Raw genomic sequence first — 20254 nt, 5'->3', positions numbered from 1 at the left:
GCGAAGTGTCTGAATGAAAGTGATGATTTTTCAATCAATTTTGCTTTTTTACATAATTAATTTGCATTCTATGCGTACATACTTGAAAGTTTATACTTTCAACTACGTCCACGTACAATTTTGAAGTTACTGTTCGCATATTCTTGGTCAGTATAATGGGTCCTTATCTGTATCGATATGATTCTCGAATCTTTCTCAATTTTATTACAGGTAATTTAAAGAAATATTTCATCATAATTGGTGTCTATGTGTCCTACGTGAGTGAACACAGCGCACTGAGCTCTCGTACGGAAATAATTTTGATAAAAAGCAGGATTCCCGTAAAACCAATCTTAACGGTGATGATTCTTGTATTCTCTACGGTTGTAGGTGGTTTCATATGTATGTTTCTAGATAACAAATTGGGCAGAAAATAGCTTGACGTGCTTACCGAAAGTCGTGCTATTAACTTTTAATCTCTCCGTGTTTTATGGGTTACAATCACACTCCAATCATCCTTTTCTCTTCACTCCAATCACATTTTTGGGTGAAATGTTCACTGCAAATATGAAAAATATGACATTATTTGTAAGTTCGCGTAACGCTTTGCTTCCTTTCGCGGTTGCAAAATCTTATCATCCTCTCTTAGATTTTTTTAAATATAATCGGTGAAAAATTTGTGTATCTATCGAATTCATATTATTTGCGTGTTATTTCCGGCAAACAGAAATTCAACGATCGATAAAAATGCGATAGTGTATTGAGCTTATTTTTTCAATTTCACAACAGCTTTACTTTGCCAAAGAAGAAAAGATTGTTGTAAGGTGAATAAACCTCATAAAACTATGACTTATATTATGTATAAAACATAAATTAGTTATAAGCTACTGTATAGTTACTTTAAGATTCATTCATCCTTTGTAATTTTTCATTCTATTATTTCATTATGTACTTTCATCATGTTTAAAAAAAGCTAGTATTCATAAATGAACTAAGTTTATTCAAATATGTTATTTTTACGTATTAACTATTTTATCTTTCGTACGTCGATATAATATAGTCTCATTTTTTGGATGATACCAGAGAAACGTGCAAATACAGACTACCATTTTCATACTAACTCTCCTAAACAATCTATTACCATTCAACGTATGCTACCTATGATTAAAGTTTCAACGTCGGAAGAAAATTGTATCAACTTATATGTCGTTCCTACTACTTACGACATCAATTATTAATCAGATCATAAATCGAAAATAGACGAAATGAAAAGGAATATGTATGAAATGATGACATCAATAGAAGGAATGCTTTATTTTCTCTTCGGAATTACAAAGCTCTGTTTCTGATACAACAGTTCTTATCCTGATAACTTCAGTGCTGAAAATACTTCGGCTGAAGAGGGAAAGCGAATAAAACCTTATATTTTAGTGTTTAACCTATAATATTGGCATAAAGAATTCCCTATTGGGGAACTTTATTAAGACATATACGAGAAAGAGTTTTAGTCGTAGACGTATCCAATTTCATATGAGCAGAGAAGATGAAAGAGCTATCAAATACATTCGATTATTACATACTACCGAACAAAATCCTTTGTAGTATAGTTGGAATGTGGCCCATCGAACAGAAAAGTTCGACGTGTAGCAAAATATTTTCATATGTCCGTTTAACATTCACACTAATATCACTCATTAGTGTTTTTGTGCCCGAAATTATGTTGATAGCAGTGAATTGGGGTAACATAGAGATCCTAGCAGGTAAGTTTCAGTAGAATCCACTTATATCTGACATTTTTTGAGCGACCTTCTATGTTTTGGGAGAATAATAAATTAAATCCCTTCTCGAATTAGGGGCAGGAAGCATTGTAACCACGCTCGGACAAACGTTGTTCAAAATGTTTTACCTAATAGCAAGAAGAGAAAGATCGTATATGCTTTATTACGAAATAAAAAGTTTGTGGGATACTGCCAACGATTCGAATGAAATACAATCTTACATACAGTTCGCTTATTGGGCACGTATTTGTACGATAGTTTTTTATTCATCTTGCGTGTGCAATGTGATCACTTTTTCCAGCGCTGCAGCTGTTGATTATTTTAGATTTGACTACAACGCCAATAGTACAAGTAACAGTCGACATTTACCTTTCATCGTCTGGTAAAGATAATATTTTCTACTTTGATTTTCTTCGTCGTTGAACACAAAGCGAAACTAATAGAAATATATTTACTGCAATGTTTAGATCATACAATATTTGTTATCGATAATGTTTATCTTATTTTATTTAGACCTAAAATTTATTATTCCTCATTCACTATGCTTAATCTCGTTATTAGGTACGGCACAGATATTTCAGCATCTCCCAAGTTCGAAATCGCTTTTATTTGTCAACTTTTATCAGCCGCGTTATCTATCACTTCAATCGCCGGTTTGGATTGCTCATTTATGACCACGATGTTACATGTGTCTGCTCAATTTAAATTAATCAATACCTGGATCAGTAATATAGGAACTGAAATAAATTGCAATCCAAATTACACGCAAAAGATAAAGGTAGATCTAACGAGATGTATTCGCCATCATCAGCGAATAATACAGTAAATATTTTTCTACTTCCAATCCTGCCTTATTTTTGATTTTATTAATAAATTGTTTGTAACTAATATTTTGTATCACCATTAAATCGTACTGATTTATCTTCAATTCGTATATTTGACGATAGTACTACTTCTATACAGTGTGGTGAATGAGGTGAATAATTTATTAACACCCATCGTTTTCCTGCAAATTCTTACTAGCGGAATAGAAGTTTGTTTAAGTGGGTATGCAATTCTCGATACCGGGAAAGCAGAAGCCGATCTAGTGAAATTTATATCTTATTTCATTTCTATGGCGGTACACCTCTTATTATGGTGTTGGCCTGGTGAAATCCTCGTTCAAGAAAGTCAAGAAATAGGTCATGCAGTCTATTTCAATGTACCGTGGTACGATTTACCGCCAATTTATCAGCGACACCTTTGCCTTATGATTGTTAGGGCGCAGCAATATTCCAGTATTTCAGCATTAACTTTCCAAACGTTGTCTATCCATACATTAACGGCCGTGAGTAATTTATTATTATAATATTATTATTATATATAATATTATATATAAATAATGTATAATATTATATTATTATTACATTATAATTTATTATTATTATAATATTTAATATTAATTAAACCGTGTTGAATTTAAAAATGTAATATCTTTACGTCGAAGAAAGATCAATTCTTACGAGATTAGAAGGTAAAGCAATGAAGATATAAAGAGTTTTATTTCAGGTATTCAACACAGCTGCGTCGTATTTTACCTTATTACAACAGATACAACAAACGTAAACTTCAAAGAGACGAGAAAGGCAATCTATAATTCGCTCGTATTAAAAACAACTTCTATCGAAAATAGTCGGATGTACATCCATAAACGTATAGCATCTTCATACAATTATCCTGTAGTTAATTAAAAGAGTAAATGTTCACTCCTTATCCTACCTAACATTATTCTTCGATTGAATGTAGATTTTTTTTTTTTATTTAACCAATGTAATCTCTATCGTTATTTACATTACATAAAGTTTACATACATAAGCTTGGCCTTAATATTCATATCTTGTTATGGATCTAGATCAATAGGTTGAAGCTTTCCAGGAACAAGTGTGTGACTATGCAAATTGCTATTGTGGGGTTATGTCGCATTACATTACATAATAATGGCAGACAGTAATTCAATTTCTGGAGTTTTATAATGAAGCTTTGTTCCAGTTTGTGGAATACTGGCATTGCAACAATAGATGATTTATGTCCTGCCTCTCATAACCATATTGACACTAGTGTCGCTTATTATACCTGCTCGGTCCAATGAGAAGGCCAGGTTATAATTTGCTTGATCGGTATTGCTGATTGTCCTTGTAATTTCTTGTTTTAGATTTTTCCTCAATATACCATCGTTTGGACTTTTAGTTCTGAAAATGTGGAAGGTAATTGAGATTCCTTTGGTTATACCTTGCTTGATGATGATGTCATACATGTTTTAAGTAGCTATCTGATTCGCCTTTTTTTTTAGGTTCGTAAAGGAAATTTGGGAGGGGTTCATCGGTGATTGACTTGGCTGCAAGCTTTTCCAGTATCCTATTTTCAGCATTCATAATTTAGGATTGAACGCGCGAGACTCTTTTATGTTACTGTGAGCACCTTTTTTATATTTGCTCGATTTCGTACGTCGATAAAACAAAGCCTTATTTTTTGGATGGCGATATGAGAGATATGTGCAAATACAGACTAACCTTTTCATACTGACTCTCCTAAAAGAATCTATTATTATTAAACGTATGCTACTCATGGTTAAAGTTTCAACGTCGATAGAACAATTATTAATTATTATATAAAATTATATAAAATTAATTATTATTCAGGACACAAGTCGAAAATAAACGTAATAGAAAGGAATATGTGCAAAATAATGACATCAATATTGAAAATACTTCGATTGAAGATTGAAAGCGAATAAAATTGTTATGCTTTAGTATCTAATCTGTAATATTGATGGACACAGATGAATTTTTTCATGACGAGTATAAACAGCTTACTGGTTAAAAGACTTTTGTCATTTTAAGATAGCCATATATTATATTTAATGTACATTTTCACATGATTTATATCTAATATTTATATCTTATTTATATTTTTATTTTACATCTTTATATTTACATCTAGAGAATTCTTAGTGCTACACGCACTTAGATACTTATATAACTTAAATGTAATAACAAATATAACTTAGTTCTAAGTTAAATAATATATAATTCATTCTTATTTGTACAACATAATTATTATACAAGCATTTATTCAATACTATTAGAAATTAATAGCCACTATTCTTACAATATTAAAAAAGTTAATAACTTTTTTAATACTTCTTACAATATAAACGCACTGAAAATCATAAACATAACTACAAAACATTTAGAACTAACAACAACTAATTTTCTTGATGTGGTGAAGATTTCGTGATTCCTGTTGCAGTTTCCTGATGTTGCAGCAAAAGCAATTATACAACACATAAAAAGAAATATTACTTTCCCTTATCTTCGAATATTTTAAATTGAATACAAGAGTGTCGCAACCGTTAGGCTTTAACATTTAACAACGAATTCGGATAATGACCATTTAAGAAAATTAGAAAAAAGAATTATGGGGACATTAACCAGTCAAGAAGAAATTTTCGTCAAATTACACGAATTTCTCATCAAAGACAAGAAGACGAAAGACGTCCCGCAAATTGTTTCATATATTTTATACACTCTTAAAATAAATAGTATACATATACATACATATCATAAAATACATTGTTGGTATTATATTACCATGTAGAAATTAAATATAAAAGAATAAATTAAAGTTTATATAAATAGTTTATAAGGATCAGTTAACAGATATATTGTATTACACGCTTATAACATTAGTTAGGTAAGATAGATTAATAATCGCGAAGATATTGTTAAATTTTAACTTTTATATAGTATGTATATCATAAAAAGCTTTAATACACGTTCAATGAAAGTTAATCAAGTGATTAATTATTTAATAGTCTGTTCAGCATTTCTAGAACTACCAACTCCAATCCTTCAATGAGGCGTATCGCACGAGGGACTTTAACATAAAATTTGGGAAGGAGAAACTCAAAAAATAGTCCTGCTTACGATTAAATTAGTTGTAAGTTTGAATAATTCATCTGTCCTAGTCTCACGCTATTTATCTTTCCTATCGTCGTTCATATCGTCCGTTCTTGTCGCACACTGTCACTCGTTCTTTCTACTATCGTCTCTGTCTTTGTTGCACACTGTCTATCTTTCTTTCTATTGTTGTTTCCATCATCTGTCCTTGTCGCACATTAATGTCTTCCTTGTTCCACTCACGCCCTACGCTGTCCTTCTTGCACACTGATGCTTTCCTTGTCTACTAAGAATCCATGTGCTGCCATCTAGCACGGGCGATAGGAACCGTAACTTAGTGTATCCGGCAGTAGATGACGACATATTAGGCGTTCGTAGACAAGGAAAGCAATATTTTGCGACAAGGACAGAGTAAGGCCCGAGTGGAATAAGGAAGGCATCAATGTGCGACAAGGACAGATGATAAGAACGACAATAGGAGAGATAGACAGTGTGGGACTAGGACAGATGAATTATTCAAACTTACAACTAATTTAATCTTAAACAGGTATAATAGGTTGCGTTATAGTCCCTCGTGGGATATTCCTTATTAAAGGATTGGTATCGGTAATTTTAGAAATACTGGGCGGGCTGTTAATTAATTAATCACTTGATTAACTTTTATTGAACGTTTATGAAGATCTTGTTATAATACACCAGTAACAAGAGTATTGCGATTCTACAATATTTTCGCGATTACTAGCTTTTCTAATTTTCCTAAATGGTTACTATCCAAATGTTAAAGTCCAGTAATTAACAAACAAGTATCCCATAAACAGTCTTTATAGTGCTGTTAATTGTGTTGCAGTCCAATTAGTTGTATATAATCGATGACACTTTTAGAAATGCAAATAATCTGTATTATGTCATCAATTTTATTAACATATGCATTAATTAAAGTTGGGAATACTTATAAATTTTCTTCTTTTCTTATCCAGAGAGGAAAACGCAGCTGAATTAATTAACAAATTTTAAAGGAACTAGCAATTACTTACATTATAAAAGATAAGGTCATCTTCTTCTTATCTTTAAGGAAAGTTGTTAAGTTTTACCTGTCATATGTCTGAAAAAGGATAGTTAATAATTATATAATAACAATATAAGTAATAGTATAACACTATTTTATCGTTTAATAATTAGTTTAGGTATCGTTAACTAAAATGGGAAAGGAAAAGCGGTAAGAGCTGTTGATTTAGAACAATAATTTATTTTGTAAAGAACTATCTTATCGACTAACTAAGCCTAGTGGACAATTTATTGCATTCTGCTTACTTTAAACAATAATCGTCGCTTATGGTATTGACCAAAGTCAATAAAACGCTGACTAACAATACATTCTAATATTATTCAACGTATTTACAAGTTGCATCTGCAAATAGACGCTCTTTTTATCTTTTTCATTCCTTTAATAAGAAATAACGTTGCCTTTATGTTACAAAGTTCGTCCAAGTTGATTGTAGAATATACACTTCCTACGTAAGGAGTATCATATTATGCAATATCAACTCCAATACTTGTTAGACGATGAAATTCAACGCTGCGACTTATAGTAAAAATTTAACACAAAATAAAATTACATATTGACAACGTAAAGTTCACGAATATCTAAAGTCTAAAATAACAAAATATAATGTAAAATATTATCCACATTCCAGATTTTTTAAAGCTATTATATAAATTATTTAACATAATATATAATAATAAATTGAATTGCAAAGTATGCTGTACCATAAAATAAAATTAGGCTTACAATCTTGTTTTAACGCATAAAATAATCTTGGAATAATAACAATCTTCCATAATCTATAATTATCCTGAAGATCAATTATTGATACAATAAAAATTCACGTGAACTATGTAAATATAGAACATTCTTGCAAAAATATGTTAATTAAACATAATCCCAAATGTAATATTCCTCGCAGTAATTTTTCATACAGCATCGGAATGAAATTTTATTAACTACCAACTACTAACTAGTAACTCTAAATTAATAAAATTTAACTGTATAATAAAAGAAATAATAAATTACCCAAACGAATAAATCAACATCTTATCACTCTGCCTATTAAAAGTAAAATTAATACAAAATCTGATTTAGTCCAAGAGTACGTTGGTAATCTCGTCGTTGTTTACTCTCGTACTGGACTAATCTCAAGATAATTATTTAAACGTTTTACTTCCTCGATTAACGAATAACGATCACGATTTCATCTTTTCTGGAACAGATTCCTCCACAAGTTCAGTTTTCAATTTCGTCTCAATTTCTGTTTCCTTGTTCGCCTTTTGATCGCTCTCTTCCACTTGTTCGTCCACGTTGATTTCTTCTTCTTCGTCTGCAACTATTTCTGAAACTATTTCTTCCTTTATGGTTATTTCTTCACCGCAGTTTCTTTCCTCAGCGTCTCTTGCTTTCGTTTCTCCAGTATTTTCTGCCTTGTCATCCGGTGAACACGCATCCCCAGGTCGATGAAATGTTAGCATGTGATGGTCCAATTCTGCTCTGAAGAAGAACTTGAGCGTGCACTGAGAACAATCGTAGGGACGAGCACCCAGGCCATGCTCTTGAAGCATATGGCTCTAAAAATGAAAGATTAAGGTTATTTGGACTCTTCCTATAAGTATAATTTCACATTAATAAATTAAAATTGTAGGAAACTAAGAAATAAGAGCAACGTTTCAGAAGAAATGAAATAAAAGATTTTGTGTTAAAATAAATATTTTTAAAATAATGATAGTAATCAGATGAAGAATGATGCTTCTTATTATACCTGGAGGCCGATAGGAGCTGTGAAGAGAGACTGACAAATGTAACAGCTGAGAGCGGCACATCCTGCAAAAGTGTGCTCTATCAAATGGCTTTGCAATTGTAAGGGACTGCTAGCTTCAAAAAGACACAGATGACATCGTAACGCCTCTATGGAAGTCTTTCCCGACATCTCCAGCTGTTCCTTCTTTATATGCTGTTGAATTTTTGCTTCTGTTGGCAACGACATCTGAGAAAAGAAACAAATGTTTCCGTTATTAAATTCTTAACGCAAAATTTTATTATTATGGTCTATTTATTATTATCTCTGTTACCTGACACTCTATACACGTATACGTGTCCGGCATAGATCCAGGTTTCTTGTATTCTACTAAACGATGTTTTTCCACCTCTTTAGAAGTCCTAAACTTCACCCCACAACCCTGACAATCTTTTGTTATCACTTACCTCGTTTCTGTCTTCCTTAAATCTGTTCTCTGACTCCCATGTATCCCTTGATCCATCCCATTGTCCATCTTTGTTATTGGATGTCCAAGTACCGTCACATTTAGATCTAGCAGGCTCATAAGGTGAATTCAAGATAGGTAAACCCTGAGAGTGACGAATGTAGCATGACTTGCAGACCCTTAAAGACTGTCCTCCACCGCTTATATGACTTGGAGGCAAATTGACAAAGTCATCAGCTAAATAATCTCTTAAACAAAGGCAACAGCTAGGATTCTGGTTCTTTTGGTTGGGGCTGGGGCTGGATGTTACACTGTGAGAACCAGTAGAAGCTCTTAAGTGGTGTCTGGCGTGAAGACGACACTCCAAATCACTGATCAATGTCTGTCTACAAACTACACAAGCTGCAGGGAGATGGGGAAGAGAACCATCTAATCTTTGCTGAGGATCCACGTTCTCTAGGCTATGTCTTTGCACATGTTCCAGAAACTGTGACTCCGAAGCTAGATTTCCTCGACAAACGATGCATGTGTCGCTTAATTGAATCTTGCAGTGTTTCTGCAATTTATGTTCTGCAAGAGTTGCCCCTGATGGACAGACTTCGTCGCATATGTTACACTTGTGCCGACCACCAGGTTCATTCGATGCATGTTGAATCCTTGTGTGGGACTCCAGGTCAGTTCTAGAACGGCATACTTCCCCGCAATATGCGCAAGACATGCTGAGATTCGATATGGACTTGTTTGGAAGCTTGGATGGAGTGTGAGCAAGTTTCTTGTGGGCTTGCAGTTCGGCCTCGTTGGAAAACTCTCCCCTTTCACAGAGATCACACTGCTGAGCAGATGGATTTGAGTAATGTGGACGTTTATTATTGTTATCGCGCTGGTTCAGAGAATTGTTGTTACTGGAGGCTGGAGAGCGGCCTCTCTTTTGAGATTTGCCCTGTAATTGGAAAACATAGGTTAAAGTTTGAGAGGATGAGAAGATTAACTAGATTAGAATCTGAAGAATTGACTTTATTAATTAGATATATACTTGCTGTTTTCTTAGAAGATATTGAATTGATATTCGGTAATAATAATATTCAATGCTCTAATCTAGATCAAGAAGCATTCTTATCTTTACTCTTTATTTAAACATTACGTACTTCTTCCTGTAATCTGGGTAGTCTATCAATCCTTCCATTCTCCCGAGAATTATTCCTTATAGCACCTTGATGATCACTAGAATGATGCACTTGAGCAATATGCCTGTCTAGTAAAAACTCCACAGCAAATCCCTCTCTACAAATTGGGCACCTGTATAAATTAGCAGAGTGGCTAGCCAAGTGGAGTTGTAGTTCCAGCTCAGAACTGCAGTAAGTTCCACAGAAAACGCATCTTGGTCCTGAATTTCCAGTTATTCCCGGAGTGGAGGCCGGGCTTGTAACGACAGGATTGTTGTTAGAAACTGTAGGAGGTGCATGAACATTTCTCACATGGCTTGCCATTTCGGATTCGCTTCTGAAGAAGCTTTTACCCTCGCCTGGCGCATTTCCTGGCGAATTTTCATTATTAGACACTGTGCAAGCATTGCACCTATAAATATTGCATTCTTGACTGTGTTTTACAGCGAAATGGACCTGTATTGCCACTCTAGAATCGAAAGTATCTCTGCACAGGGCGCATCTATAGAGATGATGAGCATGGCTGTCAAGTAAATGTCTTTGGAGGAGGTCCGGATGGGGATACAGCTTCTTGCAAGCACCGCAAGCATATTCTTTACTAATCTGACTCAAATAATGCTTTGTCAAGTGTACCAACATGTTCTCCCTATCTTGAAAAGTGGCTTCACACTTTGGACAAGGATGTCTAATAACGTCATTTCTATGATCAGCCTGAAGATGTCTAGCTAGGTGTTCTCTGAATGACTCGAAGTCTTTCAGTGCAGCTCTACATTGTCCACAAAATAGCGTACCAGCTGTATAATTGCTGACTGTACTGGTGGAATGCTTGTTGGTCAAATCAGCTGGCTCAGAAGAAGTTTGCTCTCTATATTTCTGATTCCTGGGACTCTTAGTTTCGTTGCTTCCATTCATCTTGGAATCTATATAACTTTTAACCTCCAATGGATCTACTCTTCGATTCTCACAATGTTGGAGGACATAGTGCTCCGCGTAGGCTGCTGCAGAAGCACAAGGAATGCCGCAGAGAGGGCACATCATTAAAGTAGAACTAAAACCATCGGTTCTATGAATTGAGATCAGATGATCTCTCAAAGAGTCTAACGTAGAGAACTTCATAGTACACTGATTGCATGTAAATGTATTTTCATAGTGATCTTTCTCTATAGATCTCTCTGAATCATCCTGATACTTTCTTTCCTGTTCTTTGGATGATCCTTCTGGTCTATCCAGGGTTTTCTCACGTTGATAACTCATCTGTTCGTTGGTTCTATTTGTTGATGGGGATACTGCAACAGTTTCTCCACTAAGGATAGCCTGATGCATAGTATGCACGTGCATTTGCAGCTGTTGCATGCAACTAAAGGAATCTCTGGTACAGTACATGCAGGCTAATTTCAACGGTGAACTCAAAATTGGAGTCGTCGAAGCACTTCCTTGGGAACTTTTTAAGCCAGCCTTTGGATTCAACAAAAGGTTTAAAGATGGCGATGGGGAGCTTGGTACTGGCGGAGATGATGTACTATGAGAAGACACGCTTCTTCTACCATAATCAATGTCTTGAAGCCTGGCAGTTCCTTGGGATTGTTTCTTGTGAGACTGCATGTGAGATGTTAGAGCGGCTGCTGTGTTGTAGCCTCTGGAGCATGCTGTGCACTGATACGGCTTCTGGGTGTCGTGAGTCTTCATGTGGATCTTCAGATGATCGCTGGAAATTGAACATATACTTTTCTAAAAAGATGACTATTATACTAGGTATCGAGAATTTCGGAAATTTAATAATCTAAGAATTTAAGGCGAAGATTATGGAAACTTATGATCTTATCCACGACGAGATTGCCCCATATTCGAACCACCACAAAGACATCGAAAGATCTATAACGAATACATTCAAAGAAAAAGACCTTTCTGTGAAAATGAAGAAAATGTCACAAATCAATGCGAAATAACAAAGAACGACTGCCACAGAGATGTATGATAGAAATCTACGATAATCTACGTTTTACCCCTAACAATTTTTTCTTCGTTTAAACCAGAAACATACAGCTTCGACAGCTTCTAATAATATTGAGAAAAGCTGAAGATAAAAAACGTTACTCTCCAGCCATAAACCACGACGAATAACGACGGAACGATCATGGCTGACATCAAAATGCTCGTATCGCGAATTTCCGCAGAATATCGCTTCTCGTCTATGACACGTTGACAAAAATAAAGAGACGCGGACGGATAGGTCAACGATTTCCCCCCTGTGCATGTGTCGCTGGACAAATGAATAATTCATCGAGTCGGTGGAAAACTAAATCCGTTATAAGGTGAGGTCACCGGTTCGGTCCAACCGGTCAGTGTCTCGGTTCGTTCAGAAACGAAGACAGACGGCAAATTCGCTCTTGCACTTTGCGTTTGAATAATTCATGTGTGTGCCAGGATTATCGACTGGTTACGCTCTGGTCGTCCTATTATCGCGTGTATCGCCTCTCGTGCGACTTTGCTTTGGCGAAATTTCGGTAAAAAATCGAGAACGCAGATCGATATTGACGAGGATGATTATTTTCCTACGTTCTCAGCTAGACGTTCCGAGACTTCGGGTTTCTTCGAAATGTTTATTATGCAGGATGGCTTAAGCCACGATAACGACGTGCATTTAGAAATGATGTGCATATTCATGCAGCTATATGGCGATGTTTCAGAAGAATTATGAAAAAGGTGTGTATGAATATTAGTATGGAGATAGATGAGTTAGAAACGCTTTAGAAGTCTCTTTCATGAATCGATCTGATATTCTAGTTTAGAGTTGACTGTCTGGAGAACTGAGAAGAACATATTCATCGCGTTGCTCTTCGTGGAACGTGCAACTATTCGTGAATACCGAAAGTAAGATACTTTGGAGCAAAAGATTATTATTATTACTATACAGGTATCATCACAAATATATTAATTACTGTTTACTCTTAATATAGTAGAGCTTCCTTTGTACCAACATTTATTCTAATTGTATTATTAACGTTTATTGTAATTGTAAATTGTAATATATAATGGTAAATCATCGATGTCTTTTTACGTTTCAAATATGCATATATTTTACTAGCGCGATGTATTCTTTCTGTTATTCGATCGAGTGAATTTTGACTATAAGAATTTAGTACGAAATTAATAGTAATTAATAACTGTCAAAACGAAATACGACGCGATTAAAAAACTCGAAAGTAGCTTAAGTGGAATAGAATTAAGAAGAGTACACGATGTTGGAAAAGTGACAATTAAAGCAGACATTAAAAGACGAAGATACGATATTGAAAATAATCCATTATCTGATGTAATGATTGAGATGAGATCATTACGATAAAGACGATAACTATACTACTTCTATAAAAATGGAGATAGTAAGCGAAAGTGGCGATGAAGAGGTGTCTTCATTTGAAAAAAGAACCTAACTCTACTCAGTTACTCGTGTTGGAAGAATTATGTGGCTCAGATTGAAAAGCTATGTAGAAAAATCGAAACGTTGCAAAATAATATCCAAGGAAAGATAATTCAATATGAAGGTATTATAAATGTAATATAAATCTAGTATCATAAATCTGGAATAAATTCAACGAAGAACAGGATTTTTACTAATACGCAGTCAACTATTTCACATGATCAGAATTTGAAAACATTGCATTGATACTAAAACTGATCAAATCGTATGATCAGAACTCTGTTGTTAATGGTCGATAACAGTGAGATTTTTTATTGAAAATTTTAATGGTAAATTTAATATTCCGCGATACACGCATAAAATTTGTATTTTCTTTAAAAAGACATCGAATCAGTTGACATATACTAATATATTTAGAGTACCTGAATATCAGACGTTAGAATAATTTTCGTCAAATTAGAAGAGAGAAGATTGATTTTATTTTCCACTTACGACAGATGATCTAGTGATAAGAGCAGGCCGGGCGTATATATTGATCGATCTCGATGGCCGTATTCAGATCTCTCGTGGCTGCGGCATCTATGTAAGAACCACAGGGGTTTTCACCCTTTTGTTGGGTCACCCAAGCCGACCGTCGAGCCGGAGAACGAATAGAGATGTGGCGTAAAGATCCAGCAATGCGATTGTAATAATGGCTGACAGGCTAAGTCTTTGTTACGACTTTTTATTTTCATCCCTCGTCAGATTAAAGAAAAACGCTATAATACCCCTTGTAAAATATCGGTATCCGAACACTGCGAATTTAAAACACGAAACATCCCTCTTTTTTCTGGAAATTGTAACTTCTGTACTTGTAAATCAGATTTTGTTAATATATCGAATTACGTTAAATTATATCGAATTGCGTTGAATTATATTCTTGGTTTGTGCCTCATCAAACCATGTAATCGTAAGTGCTTTCATTGTAATGCCATGGTTTCGAATTAATTTCAAAATGAGAATTGATTTCAAAATAAGGAGGCTTCTCGTCGTTGCTTTCACCGTAATTTTCTTCTTTTCAGCATTACGGCTTGCAATGCTGATGATATTATTTGTAACAAATTTTACAACTTTTTCGTACGATATATGCAGGTGCTGTGAATAATTATGATCACAACTCTATGTTTAGGTTTGTCATAATATTAAAATAAAACTGAATTTACAACGAACAAAATATTTCTCCTTTCGAATGGAAAGAATTGGAGTTTGGAAAAGATTAAATTTCCTCTTAAAGTTGTGTTTTTCTGGCTATGAAAAAATACAAACTCGATGTTGATTTTCTTATTATATTACTATTTAAAACTCTTTCGTACGATATATGCAGGTGCTGTGAATAATTATGATCACAACTCTATGTTTAGGTTTGTCATAATATTAAAATAAAACTGAATTTACAACGAACAAAATATTTCTCCTTTCGAATGGAAAGAATTGGAGTTTGGAAAAGATTAAATTTCCTCTTAAAGTTGTGTTTTTCTGGCTATGAAAAAATACAAACTCGATGTTGATTTTCTTATTATATTACTATTTAAAACTTTTTCGTATGATATATGCAGGTGCTGTGAATAATTATGATCACAACTCTATGTTTAGGTTTGTCATAATATTAAAATAAAACTGAATATACAACGAACAAAATATTTCTCCCTTCGAATGGAAAGAATTGGAGTTTGGAAAAGATTAAATTTCCTCTTAAAGTTGTGTTTTTCTGGCTATGAAAAAATACAAACTCGATGTTGATTTTCTTATTATATTAATATTTTCATTTAATAAATCAATAAGTAATCCGATAAATGTTCTAAGACGTCTGAATCGGCAATCTTGTGCTTCAAAATTGCATTGATTGTAATTCGTAACTGTATTTTAAACTTGTTCTAGTTTTAACAAACAGAAAGAATCTGTAATATCGTAAATATCTTCTTAACATAAGATTGAAATGAGAAATTGTACACACTCGTGAGACTTTCTTCTTTCGTATTTCGTCCAAACTGAAGATACTTTTTAACGTTAACAGATTATATAAACAGATTTAAGTTAAGTGAAATTATTATTATTAGTTGCTAGAGCATAGACAATAATAAAATTCAAGATGTACCATTGTAATTAAATTTCGGCAATAAACGCCCAATAAAAAAAGGAAAGGTCAAACATCCTCGTACGTCCACACATCTGCTATATACTTCTCGTTTTGAATATACCTATGTTATCACCAGTTTTCCAAGATTTGGAAAACTTTCTTCGCGACTCTATATCTTCTTTTAAACTAAATCTACAGAAAATTCCCCGAAGCGGTTCAAATATTTAGACAATCGTTACGTTAGCGTTAATTTCGTAGCTTGTGACATTTCGCTTATGTATAGCGAAAGTTAGTAAAGTTATCGCAAAAATGGCGAAAAGTCATTGAAATGGCAACAATGGTACACAGATTGAAAATAGTATACGTAAAAGAGAAAACACGTTTTTCAACTTGGACTTTTCAACTTCCTGTTCAATCCGATATATTTTGTAAAAAAAGTCAAGTCCCATTCTGTGATTCCTAAATAAATAAATAAACAATAATAATAACAATAACTAGCTCGCGAATGAGTCAGAAAGAACGTAACAGGATTAACTCCGAAGAAGAAGCTTATCTAAGCGATCGATCCATGACCGCGGCATAACTGCACGAAGTGCATCGACGAATGGACAGCATCGAGGCACTTGATTACATCTTAATAGATAAACGATAATAATAATTGACTGGAAACTATCTGGGGGAGAAAGTAGCAGGATTAACTCGTAGGAAAAAGCCTATTTGACAGAAGTCGTGACCGCGACATAAGTGTACGAAGCGCGTCGGTGGACGAGCAGCAACCAGGCACTTGACTAATGTTCTACCTGTTGTCCCGTAACACCTATGCGCCTACCTGTCCACTCACCTGGTGGAGACGCACAGAGGAACGGGGGGGCCCTTCTCTTCTTGTATTCACCATTCGTTCGTTCTATGTATATGTATATGATCACGGCCATGTATTCGAAAGAGAAAGAGGAAGAGAAATAGAGAGAGAGAGAGAGAGAGAGAGAGAGAGAGCATGTGGACGACACTTAAAGGACGAAAAGGTGCGTGTGCTCGCCACCCTTGCGGGTCTCCAGTCGGGTTATACCAGCTTAGCATTTCAATAACCTCGCGAGTGAACGCGAGAGAAAAGGGAGAAATAAAGATAGAGGAAAAGAGGCCGTTTGGGGCGGCACGAAACGAACGAGGGAGGAGGGCAGGGGAGAGAAAAGGGGGTGGAACAGAAAGAGTCACGTAAGAGAGTAAGCTTGACTAATGCCAGCCGGGGCCGCGGTCGTCGCTTGATCATTATTCATTTGTCAAACGATGGATCGGTCCCCCGGAATATCGGCCTTCGCACGACTTTCGTTTCCACTTGCCTTTCCGGTTTTCTGTCTCTTTTGGATTAGATTAACGAGGATACGTATCGTTGTTTAGCGTTGCGTACGTCGATTTATCTTTAGGAATTTTATCAACCCTTGGAATTAGGAGTCGCGTGAAATTTTCTTACGAGTTTCAACCATACTGCGTAAAAAACTTACCAACTCTTCATAATTTGAGATAATCATAATCGAGTAGATTTAGTTCGAGGATTAACGGTATACGATCGAACGAAGTATAAGAAGTATGGTACAGAAAGTAAGGTACGAAAGAAGTGCGACAGAAATACAAAAGAGGTACGAAAAGGCTGTAAAACGAATAAATGGTATAGATTATTCTAAAGAAGAAGTGTACTCCCAGAAAAATAGAAAGATAGAGTTATTCCATTAATGGTTTATAGTTTATAGTTTGTTGGGGAAAATAAGAGTCTCTCGTTTCAGGGGCCTAATAAAATGCTTATACCTAAAAGGAATAAACTTATTATTTTTAATGCGCAAAGATTTCTGGTTTTGAAAAAAACATAGCTTCATTTCTATCGGCTATACTTTATTATCTCTTCACACGATGGTTATCAATGGCTTATTATAATTCTTGAAATTCGAGGGGTCCACCGCTGTTTCAATGGAAAGTACTTTTCAGTTTTCTTTTCTTTATATTTGTTTGTTATACATTGCCCATGGACTGTTAGGGTCATTCGTTGATTCGACAGTTTCTAGCATCTTGACAAAGAAGAAAAGCCAGCCGTGATTATGCCACTTATTCTTGCAACGGACTATTTCGTGTTACCGAATGAAAATAAGCAATCGGCTTTTGGCAATTTTCAACGTGTATATTTAATACATCAAGATAAAAGGTTTCTTCTGATATTAACGAAAATAAATAACCGTAATAAGATCTAAAAATATACGCAAGTCTAAACGATAAACCGTTTCCGAATCTAGCAAATTGAAACGTGAACCAGTTCGCGAATAATTAGAATGAGGAACGATGAAGCCTTTTAAGGACGAATCAATTGCTCGGAGATCGGAAATTATCCTTGAGAGATGATCGTTGTTAGACAGCGGATGTTTATGCAAATTCATATTTTCGGCCCTATAGCCAAAGGAATGGAATCTAATCGAGAACTTATTTCGATCATTAAATATTATAACGTACAGTATACTTTGGGTATCTTGTATATTATCATACGCGTTCTGTGCATTTTTACACTTTCGAATTTCCCATAACGCATAAAAATCCGCAGTCTACTTACCGTGCAAGTTAAATGCCGCAGAGACTTCTATGCGCACTTACCTTCTGGAGAAAGCAGCGTCGCAGTGCGTGCATCGATATCTTCGGTCTCCTGTATGAAGTTTCACGTGTCGATCTCTACTGCGTTTATGTTTGAACAATCTGGCACACCAGTTGCATTTGTATGGCATTTGATCTCCGTGGCTCTGCGACATCAAAAGAGGGAATCGAAAGTTTTAATATTACACGTGAGACAATGACGAAACATCTTTCAAATTTCCCCCCTTTTTCAATCGAACTTCTACTAACTTATTTTATACGAGACTTTTCTAATCGAACATTGCTAATTGTATTTTTCTCATTTAAAATCAGATCAAACACGACGTAGCTTAAACCACGTTTAAACGGGCACTGGACTTATGTGAAAAAAGATCTTTGTCCAGCAACACCGAACCTACTAAAATAAAATCATTGTCCAGGCAGAGTGGACATTGGACTTACCGGAATAGCAGTTACACTGGACATTGAGCTTACCAGAATAGAAATTACACTGGACATCGAACCGTGAAGAGCTAATATCAATCCTCGATGAAGTTGATCAAAGTGACGCTGTAAATTAAATTGGCAATATGATAGAAAATAATAACACGACTCATCAGGGATTCTTTGCTGGCGGTTCGAAGAGCAAAAGAATTGACGGGCAAGAAAGTTGCTCGTCGAGGAATTCCCCGCGGTGGTTGTCACCCAGGTAGATCGGTGTGACCGATATGATCGCGAACGGGCCGGGTCATTCTCTTTGTACAGTTCTTTTTATGCTCTCCTTTTCTTTTTTCCCTATCTTTTTGTCCTTTTTGTTTCTCGAGTCGGTCTTCGTCCAACGAAATAACCTCGGCACGTACGACTTTCGAGCCGTCGGCTCCTTTGAAGAGACAATTCCGGACGGAAGGGCGAAGCGATCGCCTTCTTCTTGAAGACCTCTGTATCGTGACGTTCACGAGGTTCTTGGATGCGAGCAAGGAAATATGAGGGATTTGGATAAAATTTGAAAGTTCGTATTACGAGGTGTGCGTAAAAAGTAATGAGATAGATCTCGGTTCTCGGGAATCCGTAACATTGTATTAATGTCGGCATGCTGTTTCAGAGTAACTGCGCCTAATACGGAACGCCTAACGTGGATTTTAACAGCTGCCCAAAAAAGGGAAACGTGATTTCTTTCCGATAAAACTAATTTTGAGATACGACGAGATTAATAGACGTTTGTATGCTAGGATTTAAATGTTCTCAAGTCATAGCAAAGAACGTGAAAAATATAGAAGATGTAAAAAATGTCACACGCGGCAAATTACAACGTTCTGAGCCCAAACCGTGTCGGCCGTGTTAGCTTTACGAAATTTCGAGATGCAATAATTCAGTAACAAAATAATCTGCTACGTTATTGAAATGGACGTGATACTGAAACGCGCGGAAAAAGAAGTTTTGTATTTCTCAATGACATCATCATCTTGTGTTTCTGTCGAAGGTAACGAGGAAACTGACTCAACAGCGAAGCTGGTTCCATTGAATGTGCAATAAATCGCGAATCTATGTTCTGCGGAGATCTACAAGAATATCTACAAGATCTACAAGAAGATCTACAAGAATGGAAAAATTCACGATCCACTGAGCTACGCAAATTCTGTAAAAGTATAAATGACGCGAATCCGGCCTTACAGAAAAGATCAAGTTACTCGATTAAGAATAGGCCATACAAATTGGACATAGTCCTACTACATCGACAGAACTGATCCAAATACGACTTTTTTAAACTCCATTTAACATATTCCGATCACCTGTTCTAAATACAATATTAAAAAGGTACAACATGGTCCAACTAATTCGCTTGTTTCTTGGCACGTACGGTGTTTTCTACGCGCGGTCTTCAGTTACAGAAGAAACCAAAAATTCGTTGCACTCCGTAGAACTCGTTCGGATTAGCAAAAATTTGAGAAGAAAGAGAGCAACTTCACTTTTTTGGCTCGGTTTCGCGAAAGAAGGGGTCATCG

General features: G+C 35.3%; 2 protein-coding genes across 7 annotated transcripts in view; one reads left to right on the top strand and one right to left on the bottom strand.

The window, feature by feature from the left end:
* Positions 1-531: 531 nt before the first annotated feature.
* Positions 532-5587, top strand: LOC126873351 (odorant receptor 4-like). 4 transcript variants are annotated; one of them, XM_050634125.1, is made up of 7 exons: positions 532-1739; positions 1833-2139; positions 2319-2579; positions 2721-3084; positions 3306-4000; positions 4087-4206; positions 5046-5587. In XM_050634125.1, exons 1-5 carry the CDS (start codon positions 1523-1525, stop codon positions 3360-3362), a joined length of 1206 nt encoding a protein of 401 aa, XP_050490082.1. In that variant the 5' UTR covers positions 532-1522; the 3' UTR covers positions 3363-4000; positions 4087-4206; positions 5046-5587. The 4 variants fall into 4 exon arrangements, with proteins under 4 accessions (XP_050490082.1, XP_050490083.1, XP_050490084.1 ...); XM_050634126.1 differs by having other exon boundaries at positions 4436-5587; XM_050634127.1 differs by having other exon boundaries at positions 2781-3084; positions 4087-5587.
* Positions 5588-6921: 1334 nt separating this feature from the next.
* LOC126873345 (zinc finger protein 423 homolog) overlaps positions 6922-20254 on the bottom strand; it is a 136238-nt gene continuing 122905 nt past the window's right edge. For 2 of the 3 annotated variants that reach the window (XM_050634103.1, XM_050634105.1), the window contains 6 exons: positions 18747-18821; positions 18276-18418; positions 10093-11815; positions 8949-9887; positions 8506-8730; positions 6922-8314 (listed from right to left, as the gene is read on the bottom strand). In XM_050634103.1, the coding sequence (XP_050490060.1) occupies positions 7937-8314; positions 8506-8730; positions 8949-9887; positions 10093-11815; positions 18276-18418; positions 18747-18821 (3483 nt within the window). In that variant the 3' untranslated portion in view covers positions 6922-7936. The remainder of the gene's footprint in view (positions 8315-8505; positions 8731-8948; positions 9888-10092; positions 11816-18275; positions 18419-18746; positions 18822-20254) is intronic. The other variant, XM_050634104.1, reaches the window with a different exon arrangement.

Source organism: Bombus huntii, chromosome 14, assembly GCF_024542735.1.
Source record: "Bombus huntii isolate Logan2020A chromosome 14, iyBomHunt1.1, whole genome shotgun sequence".
Lineage (NCBI taxonomy): Eukaryota > Metazoa > Arthropoda > Insecta > Hymenoptera > Apidae > Bombus > Bombus huntii.
Note: the sequence above shows the minus strand (reverse complement) of the source record. Positions and strands in the feature narration are given on the sequence as shown.

Coding starts and splice junctions, on each gene's coding strand:
- LOC126873351 (XM_050634125.1), top strand. CDS start 1,523: ATGAAAGAGCTATCAAATACATTCGATTATTACATACTACCGAACAAA. Junction 1,740..1,832: donor TAACATAGAGATCCTAGCAG/GTAAGTTTCAGT, acceptor TTCTCGAATTAG/GGGCAGGAAGCATTGTAACC. Junction 2,580..2,720: donor CATCATCAGCGAATAATACA/GTAAATATTTTT, acceptor ACTTCTATACAG/TGTGGTGAATGAGGTGAATA.